This window comes from Cnephaeus nilssonii (genome assembly GCF_951640355.1).
Source record: "Cnephaeus nilssonii genome assembly, chromosome: 16".
NCBI lineage: Eukaryota > Metazoa > Chordata > Mammalia > Chiroptera > Vespertilionidae > Cnephaeus > Cnephaeus nilssonii.
In genome coordinates this window covers 54,957,240-54,974,312 of record NC_137087.1, presented here as the reverse complement: position 1 = coordinate 54,974,312, position 17,073 = coordinate 54,957,240, and the positions used below count along the sequence as shown (strand labels likewise).

General features: G+C 54.2%; 1 protein-coding gene across 3 annotated transcripts in view; it reads left to right on the top strand.

Moving 5' to 3' along the window:
- Nucleotides 1-17,073, top strand: part of HSPA12A (heat shock protein family A (Hsp70) member 12A) — a 113,965-nt gene that overhangs the window by 49,180 nt on the left and 47,712 nt on the right. For 2 of the 3 annotated variants that reach the window (XM_079793569.1, XM_079793568.1), the window contains exon 1: nt 11,518-11,653. The exons of the other annotated variant lie outside the window; for it this stretch is intronic. In XM_079793569.1, coding sequence (XP_079649695.1) covers nt 11,611-11,653 — 43 coding nt within the window. In that variant the 5' untranslated portion in view covers nt 11,518-11,610. Of the gene's footprint in view, nt 1-11,517; nt 11,654-17,073 lie in introns of those variants that run through there. 3 annotated transcript variants of the gene reach the window in all.

The following is a 17,073-nucleotide window of genomic DNA, read 5'->3' as shown; positions in this document are numbered from 1 at the left end:
CTTCTGCCCTGAACTCCCAGGATTCTGTGCTGAGGAGCAAGGATCTAGAATCAGCCTGGGCCTTCATCCTGAACACAGGGTCAGACTCTTCTCTGTTCTACTCATCTGAGTCCATCCCCTTAATTTTTTTTTTACTTTAAATTCAGTTTCTCTGATTCTTTGAAAAACTCAAGCAAGCTCCATGTGTTGCTATCTATTCTCAGAGTCTGAAAAATATTTTATATATTCTCTCTCTCTCTTCCTCTCTCTCCTCCTCTCTTTCACACACACATGCACACATGTCCACACAAGCACACTTACACACAGTTGACACCGAAATTTTGCACAAGAAGGATTATAATCAGGAAATAGAAACTCCCTCTCATGGCCCCAACCATATTCCAGTAATCCTGACTTCTGTGTAGCATGGAGCTGTCTAGTAAGAGGAGCCCTGGGCAAGTCATCCTCTCTCTCTGGACCAGACATAAGAGATCGCCCACTAAAGTGGCCATGTCAGGACCTGGCGCGTAGTGGGCGGGTCATAACTGGCCACTGAAGTTGTAGGGCATTGATTGCCTCGAGGAGGCCTGGACACATGCAGCGAAAAGGACCAAGTGCAGGGTGAGAAGGGGCAGAATTAGCAACATTCTCAGAAGATGGGGCATCTCAGAAGATTGATTTGAAGGATGACTTGGATGCAGGTTTCCAAAGAGACCAAAATCCACAAATCCAGGTCCCCCCTCCCTTGCGTGGTGTTAGACCCCAGCATTGAGACCTGCCTTTCTCATCCCATCCTCTGTTTCTAAGCCACCTAGCTCACTTTTGTTGATTTTAAAGATTTCTCTATTGATTTTATCTACACTAATAAAAGAGAAACATGCAAATTACCATCGCTCTGCTCCTCTACCAGCCAATCAGAGTGAGTATGCAAATTAACCTGAAAACATGCCGGCAGCCCTGCCCCCCGCCGCTCCGGGCCTGTGGGGGTCGGAGAAGTCTGGCGCCAGCGCCTGAGGCTGGCTGCAGCCAGGGAGACCAAGAAGCTGCCTGCCCCATGATTCCAGGCCGCAGCCAGCCAGAGAAGTTGCCCACACTGCATCCCAGGGAAGACGGAGAAGCCGCCCGCCTGCGGTCCAGGGCGCCAGCACTTGCAGCTGCAGCCCAGGCGAAGCCACCTTCCCACCATCCCCTGCGGCTGCAGCTGGCCTGGGCGCCTATGGCTGACCAGAGGGAGGGAAGCCCGGGTCCCGAGTGCCTGTGGTCAGCTGGAGGAGGGAATCCTGGGTCCCAGATGTGGGGCCGAGGCAGAGGTGATTAGGGGCAATCAAGCCAGCAGGGGAGCAGTTAGGGACAATCGGGCTGGCAGGCAGAGTGGTTAGGAGCCAGCAGTTCTGGATTGTGAGAGGGATGTCCGACTGCCGGTTATCCCCTGAGGGGTCCCAGATTGGAGAGGGTGCAGGCCAGGCTGAGGGACACCCTCCCCCCATTCGCCCCCCCCCCGTGCATGAATTTCGTGCACCGGGCCACTAGTTCTGATTATGAAAGAAAAACATATTGGGTGGGACAAGAGTAGGTTTAGTTGTGAGTATTCAAAACACAGAGTTTATTCTTGTATTATTATTTTTAATTAATAATAATTAATTAAATTGATTCCTGGTCAAGGGCAGGTACCTTGGTTGCAGGCTTGATCCCTAGGCATGCACTCCTACCAGGAACCTAAAATTACACATGTGTTATTTTCCATGTGTAAACTGACTTTTGCCCCACCCTGTATCTGTTTATTTATTTATTTATTTATTTTTTCTTTCCAATTTTTTTTATTAAGGTATTATATGTGTACATATCTTACCATTGCCCCCCCCACCCCACTCCCATATATGCCCTCACCCCCCAGAGTTTTGCGTCCATTGGTTATGCTTATATGCATGCATACAAGTCCTTTGATTGATCTCTTATCTCCCCCATCTCTCCCTAACCTTCCCCCTGTAATTTGACAGTCTGTTTGATGCTTTACTGTCTCTGTATCTATCTTTTTGTTCAATTTTATAATGTTCTTTATTATCCATAAATGAGTGAGATCATGTGGTATTTATCTGTTTAAAAAGGGGGGAAGAGAAGTAATAAAAAAATCACTCATGATCTTACTATGCAGAGATTACCACTATTAATATGTTTGTGTCTTCCCTTCCAGTTTTTCAATGCATGTTGTAGATAATACATGTATCTGATTTGCGTTTACCTTGGATATGTGATTATATTCATACAATCACTCAGTCTATAATCAATAGTATCTGACATTTATTGGCACTTACTATGTGCCAAGCCACTGTTTTCCACTCATGCATTAACTCATTTGATCTTCATAACATTCCTGTAAAGCAGGTACAGTTATTATCCCCATTTCATAGATGTAGAAACTGAGGTACCAAGAAATGCCAGGTCACACAGCAGGATATCGAACCTGGGCCTGGACACTGACTGGACCTCTACCCACTGCCTTTCTTCCTTCCTGGTTTTAGCCTAAAAGACAGCCTGTCTCTTAATGGACTTGGTCTGTGTGCAACCTCATCCAGTGTGGTGTGTGCACATGCTGAGTCTAACTCCGGAAGTCTCCCTGTCGCCCTTTGCTGTTGAAAGGAAGGGGTGTTTGCAGGGAGGGTGGGTGGCCCGGGGGGAGGAGCCGGGCTGTCCACACAGGTGCTCTCAGTGTGGTCCTGAGGGAGCAGTTCCCCATCTGGGACCCCATCCTCTCCCCTGTCACTCGGAGCCCTGCGAGGCTCCTGCTGTGAACCCAGCGCAGGGTCACAGGCCTCATCCACACCACGGCGCCTGTCTGCGTGGAGAGCCCCCTTCTGTCTGGGGTGAGCCACGCTGATGGAGGCGGCTCGGTCACCAGCCTGAGTGCGGGTGGGATCCCATGCCTCTGACGTCTTTGCTGACTAGCCTTGAAAAAGTCACAGTGTCGAATTTTTTCTTTCCCTCAGTGTCCTCATCTGTAACAAGATAGTACTATTTCCTTCCTCCAAGGATGTTGGGAGATTAAGTAAATTAAACACAACTCACAATGATCCATAATGAGTTACATGCTCCAAGGAGAGGGCCTACAAATGTCCTTGGCATCTGGTAAGTGCTCAGCAAATATCAGCTCTCGATATTGGCACTTTGTACCTGGACCAGCCCAACCACAGGTCACTGGAAGTTGTATTTTCTTGTTTTCTGTCCATCCCCAGAGACGGATCTTCAGGGCGGGGGCCCTGTTTTCCCACCATTGTTTATCCTCCTGGCCTGGTACAGTATTATGCCCTCAGCACATGCTTATTTTAGCGCATAAATAAGTGAATGAATGAAGGAAGGAAGGAAGGAACTCCCACCACCTCGATCTATGAACTCTTCAAAATGGTTTGCAAATTCTGAGCACTTATTCGATTCACAAAGGGACATGTGACCCAGAAGAGACTGAGGGGTGGCCGCAGGCCTTGTGACGGGGTAGAGTGAGCGTTAGCACAGCCAGTAGGTGGAGGGCGGCGGTGCTAAGCTCACGGCCGGCTCCTCAAAGGGCCTCTGTGGGGCCTGACGTGTCCGAATGAGCAGTTCCTTGGCCTCAGCACATAGTTGAGTGTTTGCTCTGATGAGTATTTGCTGGAGCTGGCTGGCCTTCTGCTCTCACGCACACCGCCAGTGTGTTTGGAGCGCTGCAGTTTGGAGAAGCAGTAACAGGATTTAGGAACCAAATCAAACAGCGAGAGTCAGTGGAAGTAGCGGTGGAGGCAGGAGGCAGCTCCCCGCCCTGCCAGGAGGCGAGCGGCCATCTCCTGGCAGAGTTTAGAGAAAGAGGGAGAAAGGAAAAATGGACACGGCCCTAAAGGGAATCAGGAAAGGACTAAAGCCTCCCTCGTTTTCCCTTCACTTGGACCAACTGGATTTTTCTGCTTTCCAGTACCTGCCCATGTGTGGCTCCATTTAGTGGCCCTGCTCCTGATGGGCACATACTTTGTCAGCCTCTCTTCCCTGGATGTCATACTGGGGCATGCTCATATTTGTAATTTTACTCAGCTGTACTCCTTGCATGAAATAACATTTAATAATACATGGATAATGAGAGTCCTTCCCTTTGGCATAGAATAATTTCTAAGAGAAGGATTCATTGATCGAAGTGTTTTTAATATTCCCATACGATTTCCCAAAGTGTGAAACGACTTAGTTCATGATGGCGTTATCTGCGTAGGTGTGAAAGTATAGCTTTAAACACAATCGTGTCATCATTAGATGGTGTTGTTGCCTTGTTTTCTAATTTACCCCGTTTAACAAGTGTTTAGCTGCATGCATACATGTATGCGGTACTGACAAGGTTCATGATTTTTCATGTCCTTAGTTTAACTGTTTAGATTCTTCTTGGTGACTTTTTGTGTATTTAGCTCTGGTCTTTGAGAAACACACACACACACACACACACACACACACACACACACACACACATACATACATTCTTATGCTTGTTGGATCACCTTATGCCACCGATTTCTTCATCCATAGTCCTTCTTATCCTCAACTTGCTTTGATTCTAAACTTTTTAAGCTTAACATTGTGATTTTTAAAAAATGTCTTCTCTTGCTTCAACCTTAGGACCTCATAAGACACTAGAGAAAATAGTAAATGAAGAAAATGTCAAACTTTTTTGGGGGTAAGATAAATAACACCCTCTGACCTTTACCCAGGCCTCAGCACGTCCCAGCCTCATGGTGAGCCGCGGTTGGGGGGCTGTGCTTCTCCCCGTTTTACAGGTGCAGACTGTCCAGGTGCAGGCTATTATGGAGGAGCCCGTTCCTCTTCCTTCTCCGCCTCCCACCTCCCTGCCAGCGTGGGGAGGCTTTGGGGGCAGTGTTGGGCCATCACCTGGCTGTGTAGCCATTGTGACTAAATTGCAAGCAGCAGACCCCTGTCAGGTGGGGCCTGGCTCAATGGACCCACTGAGCCGTCCAGAGGGGCTGCTCCCCGTTCTGTGCATGAGGCCTGCTCTCTTGGGAAGGTGAAACGAAGTACCCCAAGTTCAGAGCTGGGCTTATTTGTTCAGCATAACATAAGCAGACACAGAAAGGAACTGATGATGACGGTGACAATGATGATGGTGATGATGAAGAGTCTCAGTGTTACAGTCCTCCTTCCCCTCGGAGCATCCATTCTCTACCACCGAGCCCTTATGTGCCGGCCCTGAGCCAGGCATTCCGCACACATTGCCTCATTTCATCTTCACAGCAGCACTGGGAGGTGGGTGCAAAATTACTCCCATCTCACAGATGAGGAAAGTAAGGCTCAGAGCAATTAAGATCGCAGATTGAGAAGGGCAAAGCTGGGATTCCGCTCCAGATCTGTGACAGGCAGGGGGAATACACAGGACATTTATCTGCATTGTACAAATGGGGTGACTGGGCATCAGAGAGGCTGGGTGACCTGCCCAAGGCCACACAGCAGTATGTGGCAGAGCCTGACCCAGGGTTCCTGAGACCCGTCTGGTGCTTGTCCCACTACTGACATAGTGGTAACCACGTTAACCAAGTGCCCGCCTGTGCCAGGTGTCCTTCCTGGTCCTTAACAACCTAGGAGGAGGCCCCGGGGAGCGGCTAGCCAGGACCAGGGGTGCCTGAGTCTGAAGCTTTCACTCTGGCCACCCCAGCCTCAGTGCCCGTGGGTTTGCTGCAGGATCATGGAACGGGTGCCAGCGTGCCGGCCCGGGGCTGGGGAACAACAGGGCGTCTTTGTCCTCGCTCCACTGACCACCAGATTGTTCTTCTCACACGCGGCTGACACCTGTTGGCCAGCTGAGTAGGAAAGGCTGAGAAGTTTTATCTTTTATTTTATTTATTTCCCAAATTTACAGACTTTCCAAGGAGAGGTTAGTTAAGGGAAACATCCTCCTGGGAACGTAGGACACTCTTGCAAAGCTTCGGCCTCACTCGGGCTGGGCCTCGTTACTGGAGCCGGTGATGAGTAATAGCCGGTGGCAGTGGCCAGCTGGTGGCAAGCTTCCATGGTTGAAGAAACTGGTTTAAGCATTAACTAATGTAATGCTCCAAGCGCTCTACTGTGTGGGTTTTACCAACCCACTTTTATAAGTGAACCAGAGCGGGTAGGCGACTCACCCGAGACCACACAGCTAGGAAGGGGTGGAGCTGGGATTCATACCCAAGCTCCATCCAGTACCCTAACCCACACCCCTGAGCCCCTCTGCTCCCTGCCCCCTACCCTCCAGGGCCTTGCTCTTTGCTGCTGATGGAGGAGACAGAGGTAGGTGAGGCCCAGAGCATTCTTCTAATAGGTTTTGCACGCCTGGGTGTGGGTCAAGGTCTGCCTGGCATTATGGTTATGCCTGTCTGTTTCTCTCCTTCCACTGAGGCTGGGGGCTCCTTGAGGGCTGGGTCCACGTCTGGCTAGACTTTGTGTCCCAGCACAGTGAGAGAGAGGCCTGCACCCGTCTGTGAGCGAAAGAATGAGAACGGATGAGGGAGAGGATGAATGGAGGACCAGGGGTCCCCCCTAGCCTGGAGTGGGAAGGTTCTGGAAACAGTGCAACTTTAATGCAGAGCTCAGGTGTAAGAGAAAGAGGGCTGGACCCATTTCCTTGACTTGTTTTAGAGGCCGCACTTCACCTCCAGTTCTGGGGGAATAAATATGATTTTTTAAAAATAGATTTTATTGATTTTTTACAGAGAGGAAGGGAGAGGGATAGAGAGTTAGAAACATCGATGAGAGAGGAACATCGATCAGCTGCCTCCTGCACACCCCCTACTGGGGATGTGCCCGCAACCAAGGTACATGCCCATGACCGGAATCGAACCTGGGACCCTTCAGTTCGCAGGCCGACACTCTATCCACTGAGCCAAACCGTTCAGGGCTAAATATGACTTTTTATCCACATTGTACAAATAGGGGGACTGGAGGTGAAGTTCCTGCTTCAGTAACTGGCCAGTCTGGGCGACTCCTGGCTCTGCCCCTTCTAACTTCCAGCAAGTGACTGGACCTCACCCTCCTTAACGTCCCCATCTGAATATTAGTTTATATTTCTTGGAGGGAGGGATGTAAAAATTAAATGAGCATGTAATTTCCACATTAAATGAGAGCTCCTGTGATTTCTTCCTAGGAGAGCCAATTTCACAGTAAATTTGATTTTTAAAAATTAAGTAACTTGGGTGATGGGTGCCTGAGGATTCATTATATCTCTCTCTCCATACTGTTGTGGATGCTTCGATTTTTTCATAAGCCATTTTAAAAACAAGTAATAGAAATGTAAAGTGTTAGTTTTGTTTAGAAAAAAACCTACAGACATATGAGTGGCATCAAGGAACTGGGTACAGTGGATGCGAAATGTACATGCAGTTTCAAAATAAACCACAAGCATTGAAAGAACGGAATGGCTTAAAGCAGACTCTTAGCGTTAGGACCTCGGGCCCAGGTGGGGGAATCTCTCCAGCCTTCATTTCCCTCATCCTGAAAAAGTCGGAACTAGGGAGGCTTTCCTCCGAGTGCTTGATGAGTCAGGGGCGAGCAGAGAGGTGAGGTGCTGTCAGCTGTAATTCCAGTTAGGTGATTTTCTCATGCCTGCAGCGTGTTTCTTGCGGCCCGCTCTGCGCCAGGTACTGGTCGGGGCACTGGGTCGCATTGCTGCCCAGTCCTCCGTGGGGGCAGGGCAGACCTGGGCTCTCTGCTGAGATGGGACCGTCCAGGTGCAGATTCTGACTCCGCCACTGACTTCTTTGGTAAATAAACACGGCGGGCCTCAGTTTCCTTCTGTCTCTGCCCCGTGATTCTTTTGGGGGGATATGTTCCAGGCCCTGAGGTGGGACCAGATTTGGTGACCTGTGTGTGCTTTGGCTTGAAGGAGGGAGAAGCGTCAAGAGGCACCGGGAGGCCGGCTCCTGTGGGCACTGATAGTAGAGAAGCCACGTGATCTCACTGTGGCTCCTGTTGGGGAAGGGACTGTAGGCCTCCAGGGTGGAGCCCTTCCCTCATGCTGAGTGACAGGAGAAGGGCCTGGCCTTGAGTCCCAGCCCTGCTGCTGGTGCCCGAGGAAGCCCGGGCGGGGCCTCGGCCTTCTGTGCTTCCCTGGATACCCTCTCCTGTGAAATGAGGGGACCTCCGTGAGAATTAGGTGAGACCTGGCCGAGCGTGTGCTCACCAGGGCGATTCTTAATCATCGCGATGGCTATTATTGAAGCCATGAGGACGGACCCATTGCCTTTCATGTTTCCTAAAAATCAAAACTGTCTGCTCTCTGTCCACAGCACGGGGCTGAATGTCACTGCCCATCCTGCTCAGTGTCACTGGCTGGCAGGGGGCGGGCGGGTGTGGAGAGGGCAGGTGGCGCCCCAGGCCCTTTTGCTGCAGCGGCAGGAGGGCAGGAGCGCGGGGCTGCAGGCTCCCTGCTGGTTCTGACAGGCCTCCAAGGCCAATGTCTTGACGCCAGGGGTCAAGACCTGATGGGGAGAGACAGGGTGCCGTGAGGCCCCTGAAGAGAGGCACCCAGGCCAGCAGGGCTGCAGGGAAGGCTTCTGGGAGTGGGGTGGTCCACCGAGTTCTCCAGGCTGCTGCTGGTGGCAGACCTGATTCACAAAGAACGCATGTGGTGAGGGGTCAGGGGTAGGACAGGAGCCAGGAGATTGGGGAGGGTCCCTGCAGACGAGTAGGCAGTGAGAGATGGTGGGGTCTGGACAGGATGGTGGTCGTGAGGATGCAGAGGAGATTTCCAAGGTCAACGGGCAACACTTGGCTTGGAGATTGACCGAACTTGGATGGACATAGAGGGAGGAGTGAAAGCTGATTCCCAGGCACGTTGCTTGGCAACTGGTGGGTGGTGTTTCCTTTACGGAGATCCTGTCACCAGCAGGGAGGCAGGAGAGGATGGGCTGGGCTTTGGTTGAGTGGGAGGACCTGGGAGGCCCCCTAGGGAGACTCTCAGGAGGTCTGGAGCCTGGAGGAGGGTCCAGGCCTGGGATGGAGATGGGCGTCCCTGCAGAGAGACAGCGGAGCCTCCTCGTGCCACACCGCCTGGGTAACAGGGAGTGGGAGGAGGAAAGTGAAGAGAGGTGTGTGGGTGTGTGGAATACCATGGAAACCTTGGCGCGGGGCAGTGTCCCAGGTTTCCCTGAGCTGGCGGCCCTGAAGGATGCCCGGATGTGGACAGGTGGAGCAGGGAGGTGAAGGAGATGCCAAAGATGGAGACAGAGGCAGCTGGTGACTGTGGCCGCGGGAGGCTGGTGGAGGGAGGGCTTCTTGGGAGAGAGACTGTGGAGAGGCAGGTTGGGGCTCACTAATGTCAAAGGTGTTGAGAGTCGCACTAAAGAGTGAGGGCTCTTCCCTTCGAGGAGGCAAACCTGGCGTGGTTTTGAGCATAAGAGGGACTCGATCAAAGCTGTGTTTATTAGAAAGCGCGTTATTGGCCTCACTGCCCAGGCATGTGTCCATGTGACACGGTGCTCAAAGGACAGACTGCCGGTGGCTGCCCTGCCCTCTCGTGTTCCAACCCATGCAGCCTCGGCCTGGCCAGCCTTACTCAGCGGGGATAGGGGAGCAGAACTGGGCAGGCAGCTAGCGGGGTGATGCGGGCCTGGACTGCTCTTGCCCTCTCCACCCTGAGCCTGCTCAGCCAGGCTGTCACCTGGGCAACTGCCTTAACCCTTCTCCCGCCAGGCCATCTCTTGGGTCTGCCTCTGGGACGGTGGGGTGTTGTCTCAGCAAGCAAGCAGCCTTGGTAGGAAGAGGGCACTCGGTGGAAAATACTATTCTCCACTCTGGGAATGTCCCCCACCATTCGTCCCCACTGCCCGGCACAGCTGGCCATTGTGCACCATTAACTGGCCATTGTGCACCGTTAACTGGCCATTGTGCACCATTAACTGGCCATTGTGCACCATTAACTGGCCATTGCGCACTGTTAAAGAGGTGTCTGTGACCTAATCAGATCTAATACTTTTTGGACTGACTACCGTGTGCCAGACCCCAAGCGAAGCATGTTTCATATGCATCCTTTCAGCTAATCCTCTTCAGTATCATGATGTGGGTCCTACTGTTGCACCCATTTCACAGATGAGGATGCTAAGACTCAAATAGTTACTTGCCCACAGACTGTACATTTGGGATATAAAAAATCCTTACCTGAGGATATGTTGGTGTTTAAAAATTGATTTAGAGAGAGAGAGAAACATCGATCTGTTGCCTCCTGTACGCACCCCAGCTGGGGATCCAACCCACAACCTTTGGTGTGTGGGATGACGCTCCAACCAGCTGAGCCACCTGGCAGGGCTGCGTTTGGGCTTTTTAATGCAGCAGAGAGAAGACACGTTTGTCCCTTTAACTCATCACTTTGCAATCACTTCCTGAGTAGAGACTGGTCTCTGGCCTCTCCCTGCAGCCTCTGCCCAGCCCCTCCTCTGTATCCAGCGGCAGTGACGCGAACCCTAGGTGCCCTCTGGGAGGTGTGGCCCCTCTCAGGGCATGAGGGTGGTGATGGCTTGGCTGGGGAGCCCAGCTTGACCACTCACATGCTGTGTGTGTTCTGGGGATCATCACTTATCTCCCTCAAACCTCAGTTTCCTTATCTGCAAAACGGGGACTGCTAGTCCCCACCTCTTAGTTATGCAGAGAAAGGTAAGGCTCTTAGGCACTCAGCGAGGTGCCAGGCACACCGGAAGGACGGAAGGACGGAGTCCCGGCGGTTATCAGGTTCCTGTCACTGCGCTGATTGCCTCTTCAGTTGCGCAGCTGACACTGGTGCGGGTGGCGCGTGTGCGGTGGAGCCACAGGACAGGGAGGATGGATCATTGATCGCCGAAGCACTGCATTATTCATGTCGTTATTCTCAGACTTTTGACGAGGGCCCGGGTGGGAGCCCATATATGGCAGGCTGGAGGCAACCACTGCTGCTAGCGCCTCGGGGCTGCCCAGTTGCCATGGAGTCCCTATAGGCTGGGAGGGGACACCCTCTGGGCGTCCCGCGGCCTCAGAGCTGGCCGCACCGTGTCCCCCGTGTTCCGCTTATGCGCGGGCCCTTGACCATTCCTTTGGGACCCTTGTGTGGGATGGAGTGGGGGTGTGTGTGTGGGGATAAACTGGTAGCGCCTGGAGCAGGCTTCCAGGAGAGTGGGCTGTGCGTGCGGTGCCTGCTGCGGGGCTTCAGTCCCCTGCGATCCCGTAGAGCGGATGCGTGGCGGGGGCCGAGGGGGCCAGAAATCGAGCCCCGCTCTTCCCGGAGCCGTGCGCCCTGCGCGCGCCCGCATCCGGCTCGCGAGCCAGGGAGCCCCGGCCCCGCCACCAGCCCCGCCACGGCCGCTCCGCGGTGAGGCGGGGGAGGAGGGGCCGGGCTTCGGTGGGACAGGTTGGGGCGGCCCAGCGGACTCCGGGCCCGGCCCGTGATGCGCCTCCCCCTAGCCTGCCTTTCCCAGCCTTTCCGAGCCGCGGGCTTGGGGGGCGGGCGCGGGGCGGGCCGGGCGGGGCGCGGGGCGGAGCCGGGCTGCTGCGGCGGCCGCGTCAGAGCCGAGCTCCTGCAGCCGGAGGCTCAGAGCCGGCGGAGCGCTGCCCAGGACGCGGGCGGAGACCCGAACCCGCAGGGCGCTGCTCCGAAGGCTCCCCCGCGGGCCGAGCATGGCGGACAAGGAGGCTGCGGGAGGCGACGCAGGGCCCCGAGGTGAGTGCGGGTCCTGCGGCGGTGGCGGGGCGCGCCGCGAGGGATGAGGCACGCTCAGCCCGGGGCCCTGCGGCTCCCTCGCTGGCCCCGGGAAAGTGGGAGCCCCCGGCCCATCCTGCCCCATTGGCGGGGCCGGGGTCGGCGCCACGGCGGGGCTGGGGGTGCCGGGGCCGGAGGTGGCCCATTGGTCACGTGCTCTGCTCCCGGCCGGGGTGCGGGCACTGCGGCGGGGACCACAGCCCCCGCCCGGACGCCCTGGCGGTCCTCGCCGAGGGGTGGCGCCTCCTGCGGGGCCGGTGCCGGTCGGGGTGAGAACCGCCCACCTTGTTCATCCCCAGCGCGCGGTGCGGGACGGCTCCCGCACTTACCGGCAAAGGGCTGGCCGCGGGCTGGTCTCGCCTCCCCAGCGACTCAGCGAGGGTGCGGGGAGCCAGTGGGAAGTCAGAGATGCGGACCTGTCCCCTCCCTCACCCTGCCTAGATCGGTCCTGCGAGCCCGGAGTGGGGACTGCGGCTCCGATCCAAACTGCATCCCACGCCCCTCCACGCCCAGCCCCAGGGATTCGCTGGGTTGAAGAGGGGCGCAGCAGCGGGGCTCCCCAGTTCCCTCTTCGCCCCGGCGCGGGTGGGGAGGAAGGCGGTTCCCAGGGCACAGGACGGACACTCGGATTTTGCAGATGTTCCAGGGCCGCTTTCTTTGGGGAGCGCGGTGAAGGCTCAGATGGGGTGGGGGAAGGGTGAGGAGCGAGAGGACCTGGGAGCCGGGAAGCGGAGGAGCGGCTCTTGGAGCGGGGCTATCCATCAGGGCTTCGCCAGCAGAGTGGACGGGCTGGCCAGGACTGTGGGTCTCCAGTGGGGAAAGTTGGGCGCATTGAGGCACCGTGCGTCCCCGACCTGCCGGACCGACCGAGGCAGGAGCAGCCGCCGGAGCGGAGTGACCGGAGGCTTCCCCAGGAGCAACAGGACCAGCAGCTTATCGAGGGTGACATTAAAATGCCCGGAGGAAAGGGAAATGCATCCAGGAAAGGTGCGCCTGGCTCTGCAGGGACCCCAAAGCTGGGGAAACTGAGTCAGGTGCAGCACAGCTACCGTGGGCAGCGACCGCTGTCTTGCTGCCTGTGGTCTAGGTCCCCGCCCTTGGCTGGCTCCAGAGGCACCGGCCCCCTCCCCAGCCCATTGTTCTGGAGGATCTGGGAGGTGCCTGCCCACACGCACTGCAGTGGTGGGGGAGGGTGCGAGGGAGGGGTGGGGAGATCCTGACTTGGCTGCCTCACGGGAGGAACCTTGGGGAGCCCAGGCCAAGAGCCCAGGCAGTGCTTTAACACACCCCAAATTTGACAGCCCACCCCCCACCCTGCCCTAGCTAGCAAAGGGGCAATGGGCTGGAGGCTGTCTTTGTCTGAACATCACTCAGCAAACTGAATTGATTCATTTCCCCCCCACCCTTTCCTTTACTTTGGAAAAATTTTTAGAAGGATAGGGAACGTGTCTGAATTGCCGAAAATTGCCGAAGCTTGAGTTAGTGAAGCAGTTTCTTGCCTCTCACGCTGGGATAAACAGTGAGTGGCTGTATCAAATGCAAGGTTGGCCACAGGGCTTGTCAGGTCAGAAGAGTGAGCAGGGATGTGCACCCTCAGACACCCTTCTGTCTTGTAAAATGGAATTCAGCACCCCTGCTCCACACACACACACACACACACACACACACACACACACACTCTCACACTCACACACTGGGGCACTCGCCATCCAAGATGAGGATGCATGCTGGGTGTGCTGGGCCACCCGCCACCGCTTGCCTGTGTCTATTCTAGAACATTTCTTCACTCCCGGGGATCTGCCGTTCAAGGCGGCCTGTGAGAATTCCCGGTACAGGGACCTGGGACACAGAGCAAGCTCTCCCTGGCAACTCACTGCTTCTCTTTGGGCTCCCGTCCCTCCATCTATGAAGTGGGAGATATTAATCGTATCTCATAGGAGCAGAGCCTGCTCCCCCACTACCTAACACATCTACTTCTAAGGTTTCCTCATTGCATGTCCTGTGCTGGACAAAAGAACATGCAATCGTTTATTTTTTAAAGCCTCACAAAAAACCTGTTACCAGCATTCTCCTTTTACTGGATAGGAAATCTAAACATGGGTTGAATGACCTATGGAAGGTCATGTGTCTAGGAAGTATTGATTCAGAACCAGGCCATCTGAATCCAGGGCTCTGGCCCTTCATCTCCACCCTGGATAACCCCATGACTGTGGCCAGGATTGCCATGCTATTAGGGACTTAAAAATGGCTGTTCTAGCTGGTTTGGCTCAGTGGATAGAGCGTCGGCCTGTGGATTCAAGGGTCCTGGGTTTGATTCCGGTCAAGGGCACATGCCTGGGTTTCGTCCCCAGTGGGAGGGCGGTGTGTGTGGGAGGTAGCCAATCAGTGATTCTCATCATTGATGTTTCTCTCTCCCTCTCCCTTCCTCTCTGAAGTCAATGAAAAAAAAATTTTTTTTTTAAAAAGGCTGTTCTTCCCGGATTATTTCAAGGATGCTCTTGGTGCAAAAGGATGAGGGCCACAGCTATGGAACTGACTTGGGACCTGTGAGCAGTGGGAGCCCCGAGTGCTGGGTTGTGCCAGAAAGATGGGCCATAAAATTCCCCCCAACAAATCAAGTGTTTGGGGGGGGGGTGAGTCGGGGGAGATGCCACAAAACAAGAACGGCAGGATATTGGTAGTTGTTGAAGCTGGGTGATCTTTATAAAGCAGTTCATCACTGTTGCATTTGTTTTGTATATGCTTATAAATTTCCTTAATAGAATGTTTAGTTAATTAACAAAATCCAAAGGGCCACTTTTTCATCTCTGGAGCTTTGAACAGCAAAGGCTGCGATGACCTTCAGCCCTGACCCCGCCAGGCCTGGGCTGGTTGACACATAGAGCCCTAGAAGGATGAGATGAATTGGGGGGGGGGGGGGGGGGATGGGGAGCAAGGGGGGGGGTCAGGTTGGGCTAGCTCCTGAGGTGATGTAGTCAGGGTACCTCTGGGTGTTGGAAACCTAGTAATTTGCTCCAAGTGGGGTAAGGTGAGGAGCAGCAGGCAGGGGTTTTTGCCTGGGTCGGAGGTGCCTCTGTAAGCATTACTTTGGGCCTGGGAGCTGGGATTCTTACCATCCTGGCAGTTAATCATAATAAAAATAAGCATTTTAAACACTGATGTTGATTGAGGACTTAATTTATGCTAAAATATGAAAGTTTTGAATGACTCATTTATCCCCAGCCACATTTGTTAAGGAATGAATGACTCTATGAGGGAGGCCCTGTTACCCCATTTCACCAAGAGGCAAACTGGAGCTGGGCCGAATGAGGGTTAGGAGGTGGCCAAGCCTCTCCTAGCACAGGCCCGGCAAGTCATAGGCCCCCAGAGAATTTTATTGAATGTCTGAGTGAATGAGTACATGACTGACAGAGAGAACGTGGCTGCCTGACTTCCCTGAGGTCACCAAACTACACGCGGAAGTGGATGGGTGCTGGCCGTGGCTCCCAAGCTGGCCAAGAAGAAGTCAAAAGGATGCTCATCCCTGATTAGGGCTCCGGCCATGGGACCCACTTCCATGTCCACCTGCCTCTGCAGCTGTGACCCCTGCCACTGTGGTGCCCTGGGATGTCCTTTGGTCCTCATGCAGTTCCCACTGCCAGGAACATCCTCCCTTTCTCTAGCAAACTCCTACCTACCCTTCAAAACTCGGTTCGGGTATCACTTCTCAGGAAGCCTTCTTGGACCCATCCATCTGAGTGAGAGTGCCTGTGTGGTTCCAAAGCCTCTGCTACTGACTGACTGTTGTTGGTAACCTCAACTCGTGTTCATTGAGTGTACGATGTTTCCATTTTATGTGCATAAATCCCATTGACTCCTCCAGCAAATCTATGAGGTTGGTGCTATCACCCCATTTTGCCGATGAGGTGGTTGAGGCCTTTGAAACATTTGGAAACGTGCCGAGCCAAAGAATCAAATCACCCAGCTGATGGATGCTTGAGTTGGCATGTGAATTAATCTCGGAGCCTAAAAACTTTTGCTCTTTCTCAATGCCTTTTCTCCCAACAAGGGCAGGAACTGTGTCTTTATGGCCATACTCTTAGTAACAGCACACAGTAGGTGCTCAGTACTGACTGTGTGTTGACTGAATATCATTCAGCAAGCATGAGGGAGCACAGCAGTGGGGAATGGCATCCACATCCTGCGTGGCTGCTCAGGAGTGGGAGGAAGCGGGTGGGGTGTGTGGGCGGGGCTCAGTCAATGCCAGAAGAGATTGGGCTTTGATTCCAACAAGGCTTTGAGTGATGACTCAATCTTGTGGGGGCGAAATCGCTCTCCTAGCATAAGTAGGCCTCTTTGGTAAGGGAGAAAGCTTCTTTATTATCTCTGTGCATAATTTGAATGGCAGGGAGGAACCAGGGCCTTAATGAATGAACAACATGTGGCAGGGAGCTAGTGCCTCCCACCCGCAGGCGCGTGGGGTCTGGGCATTGCCAGGAGAGCAGGGCGAGCCACGGAGCCAACCAAGAACTGCTGGCTTAGGTTGGCCAGTGGGGTTTCACAGGGGCAGTCAGCTTGGATTCCAATCCTGATCTGGGGTCTCAGCACAGCGGGCGGAGCCTGTCGATGGTGGACTGGGAGTCATCTCCCAGTTATCTCCCGTTGGGTTTCCTGACTGGGTAGCAGTGGGGTTCAAGGTCTCTTTGCATCCCTGGACTCTATCCAGGGCCTTTGGCCTGTTGCCCTCAGATGACTCCCAGTCCACCATCGACAGGCTCCGCCCGCTGTGCTGAGACCCCAGATCTGGAGCTTTGCAGATGGTGCTCTGACCTCTGCCAGGACCACCCTTCCTCTTCCAGCCTTGACCATGACCTGGCAGCTGCTCCACAGCCTGCTTTACCACTTATCATCCATGGGACTCTGGGCAAGTTACTTGGGCCCCCCCACACCTCAGTTTCCTCCTCTGTTAAGGTGGGGATAATCGGAGTGGATTTGATTTACTACCATACCCCTGCTAAATGCCGAGTATGCTTTCCGGCTCATTTGCTGTTATCTGCTCTCATTATGTACCATTACGAATTCAGTGGACGTAGGTAGGGCAGTTATCAGCAGCTGCGTTCGTCCAGGGGAGAAGGGCTGGACCAAGATCCCACAGCAAAGACGAACTAGAGCTCAACCTGAGCCTCAGGCCACGTGGTTTCTTGTCCTGCAGGCCCAGAACTTTGGAGGAGAGGTGGGTGTCTCAGGTTGTTGGCCCCATTTGACTCCCAGCTGGTCCTTTGCCAAGGCTCTGAGCTCCCGTTGGGTTTCCTGACTGGGTAGCAGTGGGGTTCAAGGTCTCTTTGCATCCCTGGACTCCATCCAGGGCCTTTGGCCTGTTGCCCTCAGATGACTCCCAGTCC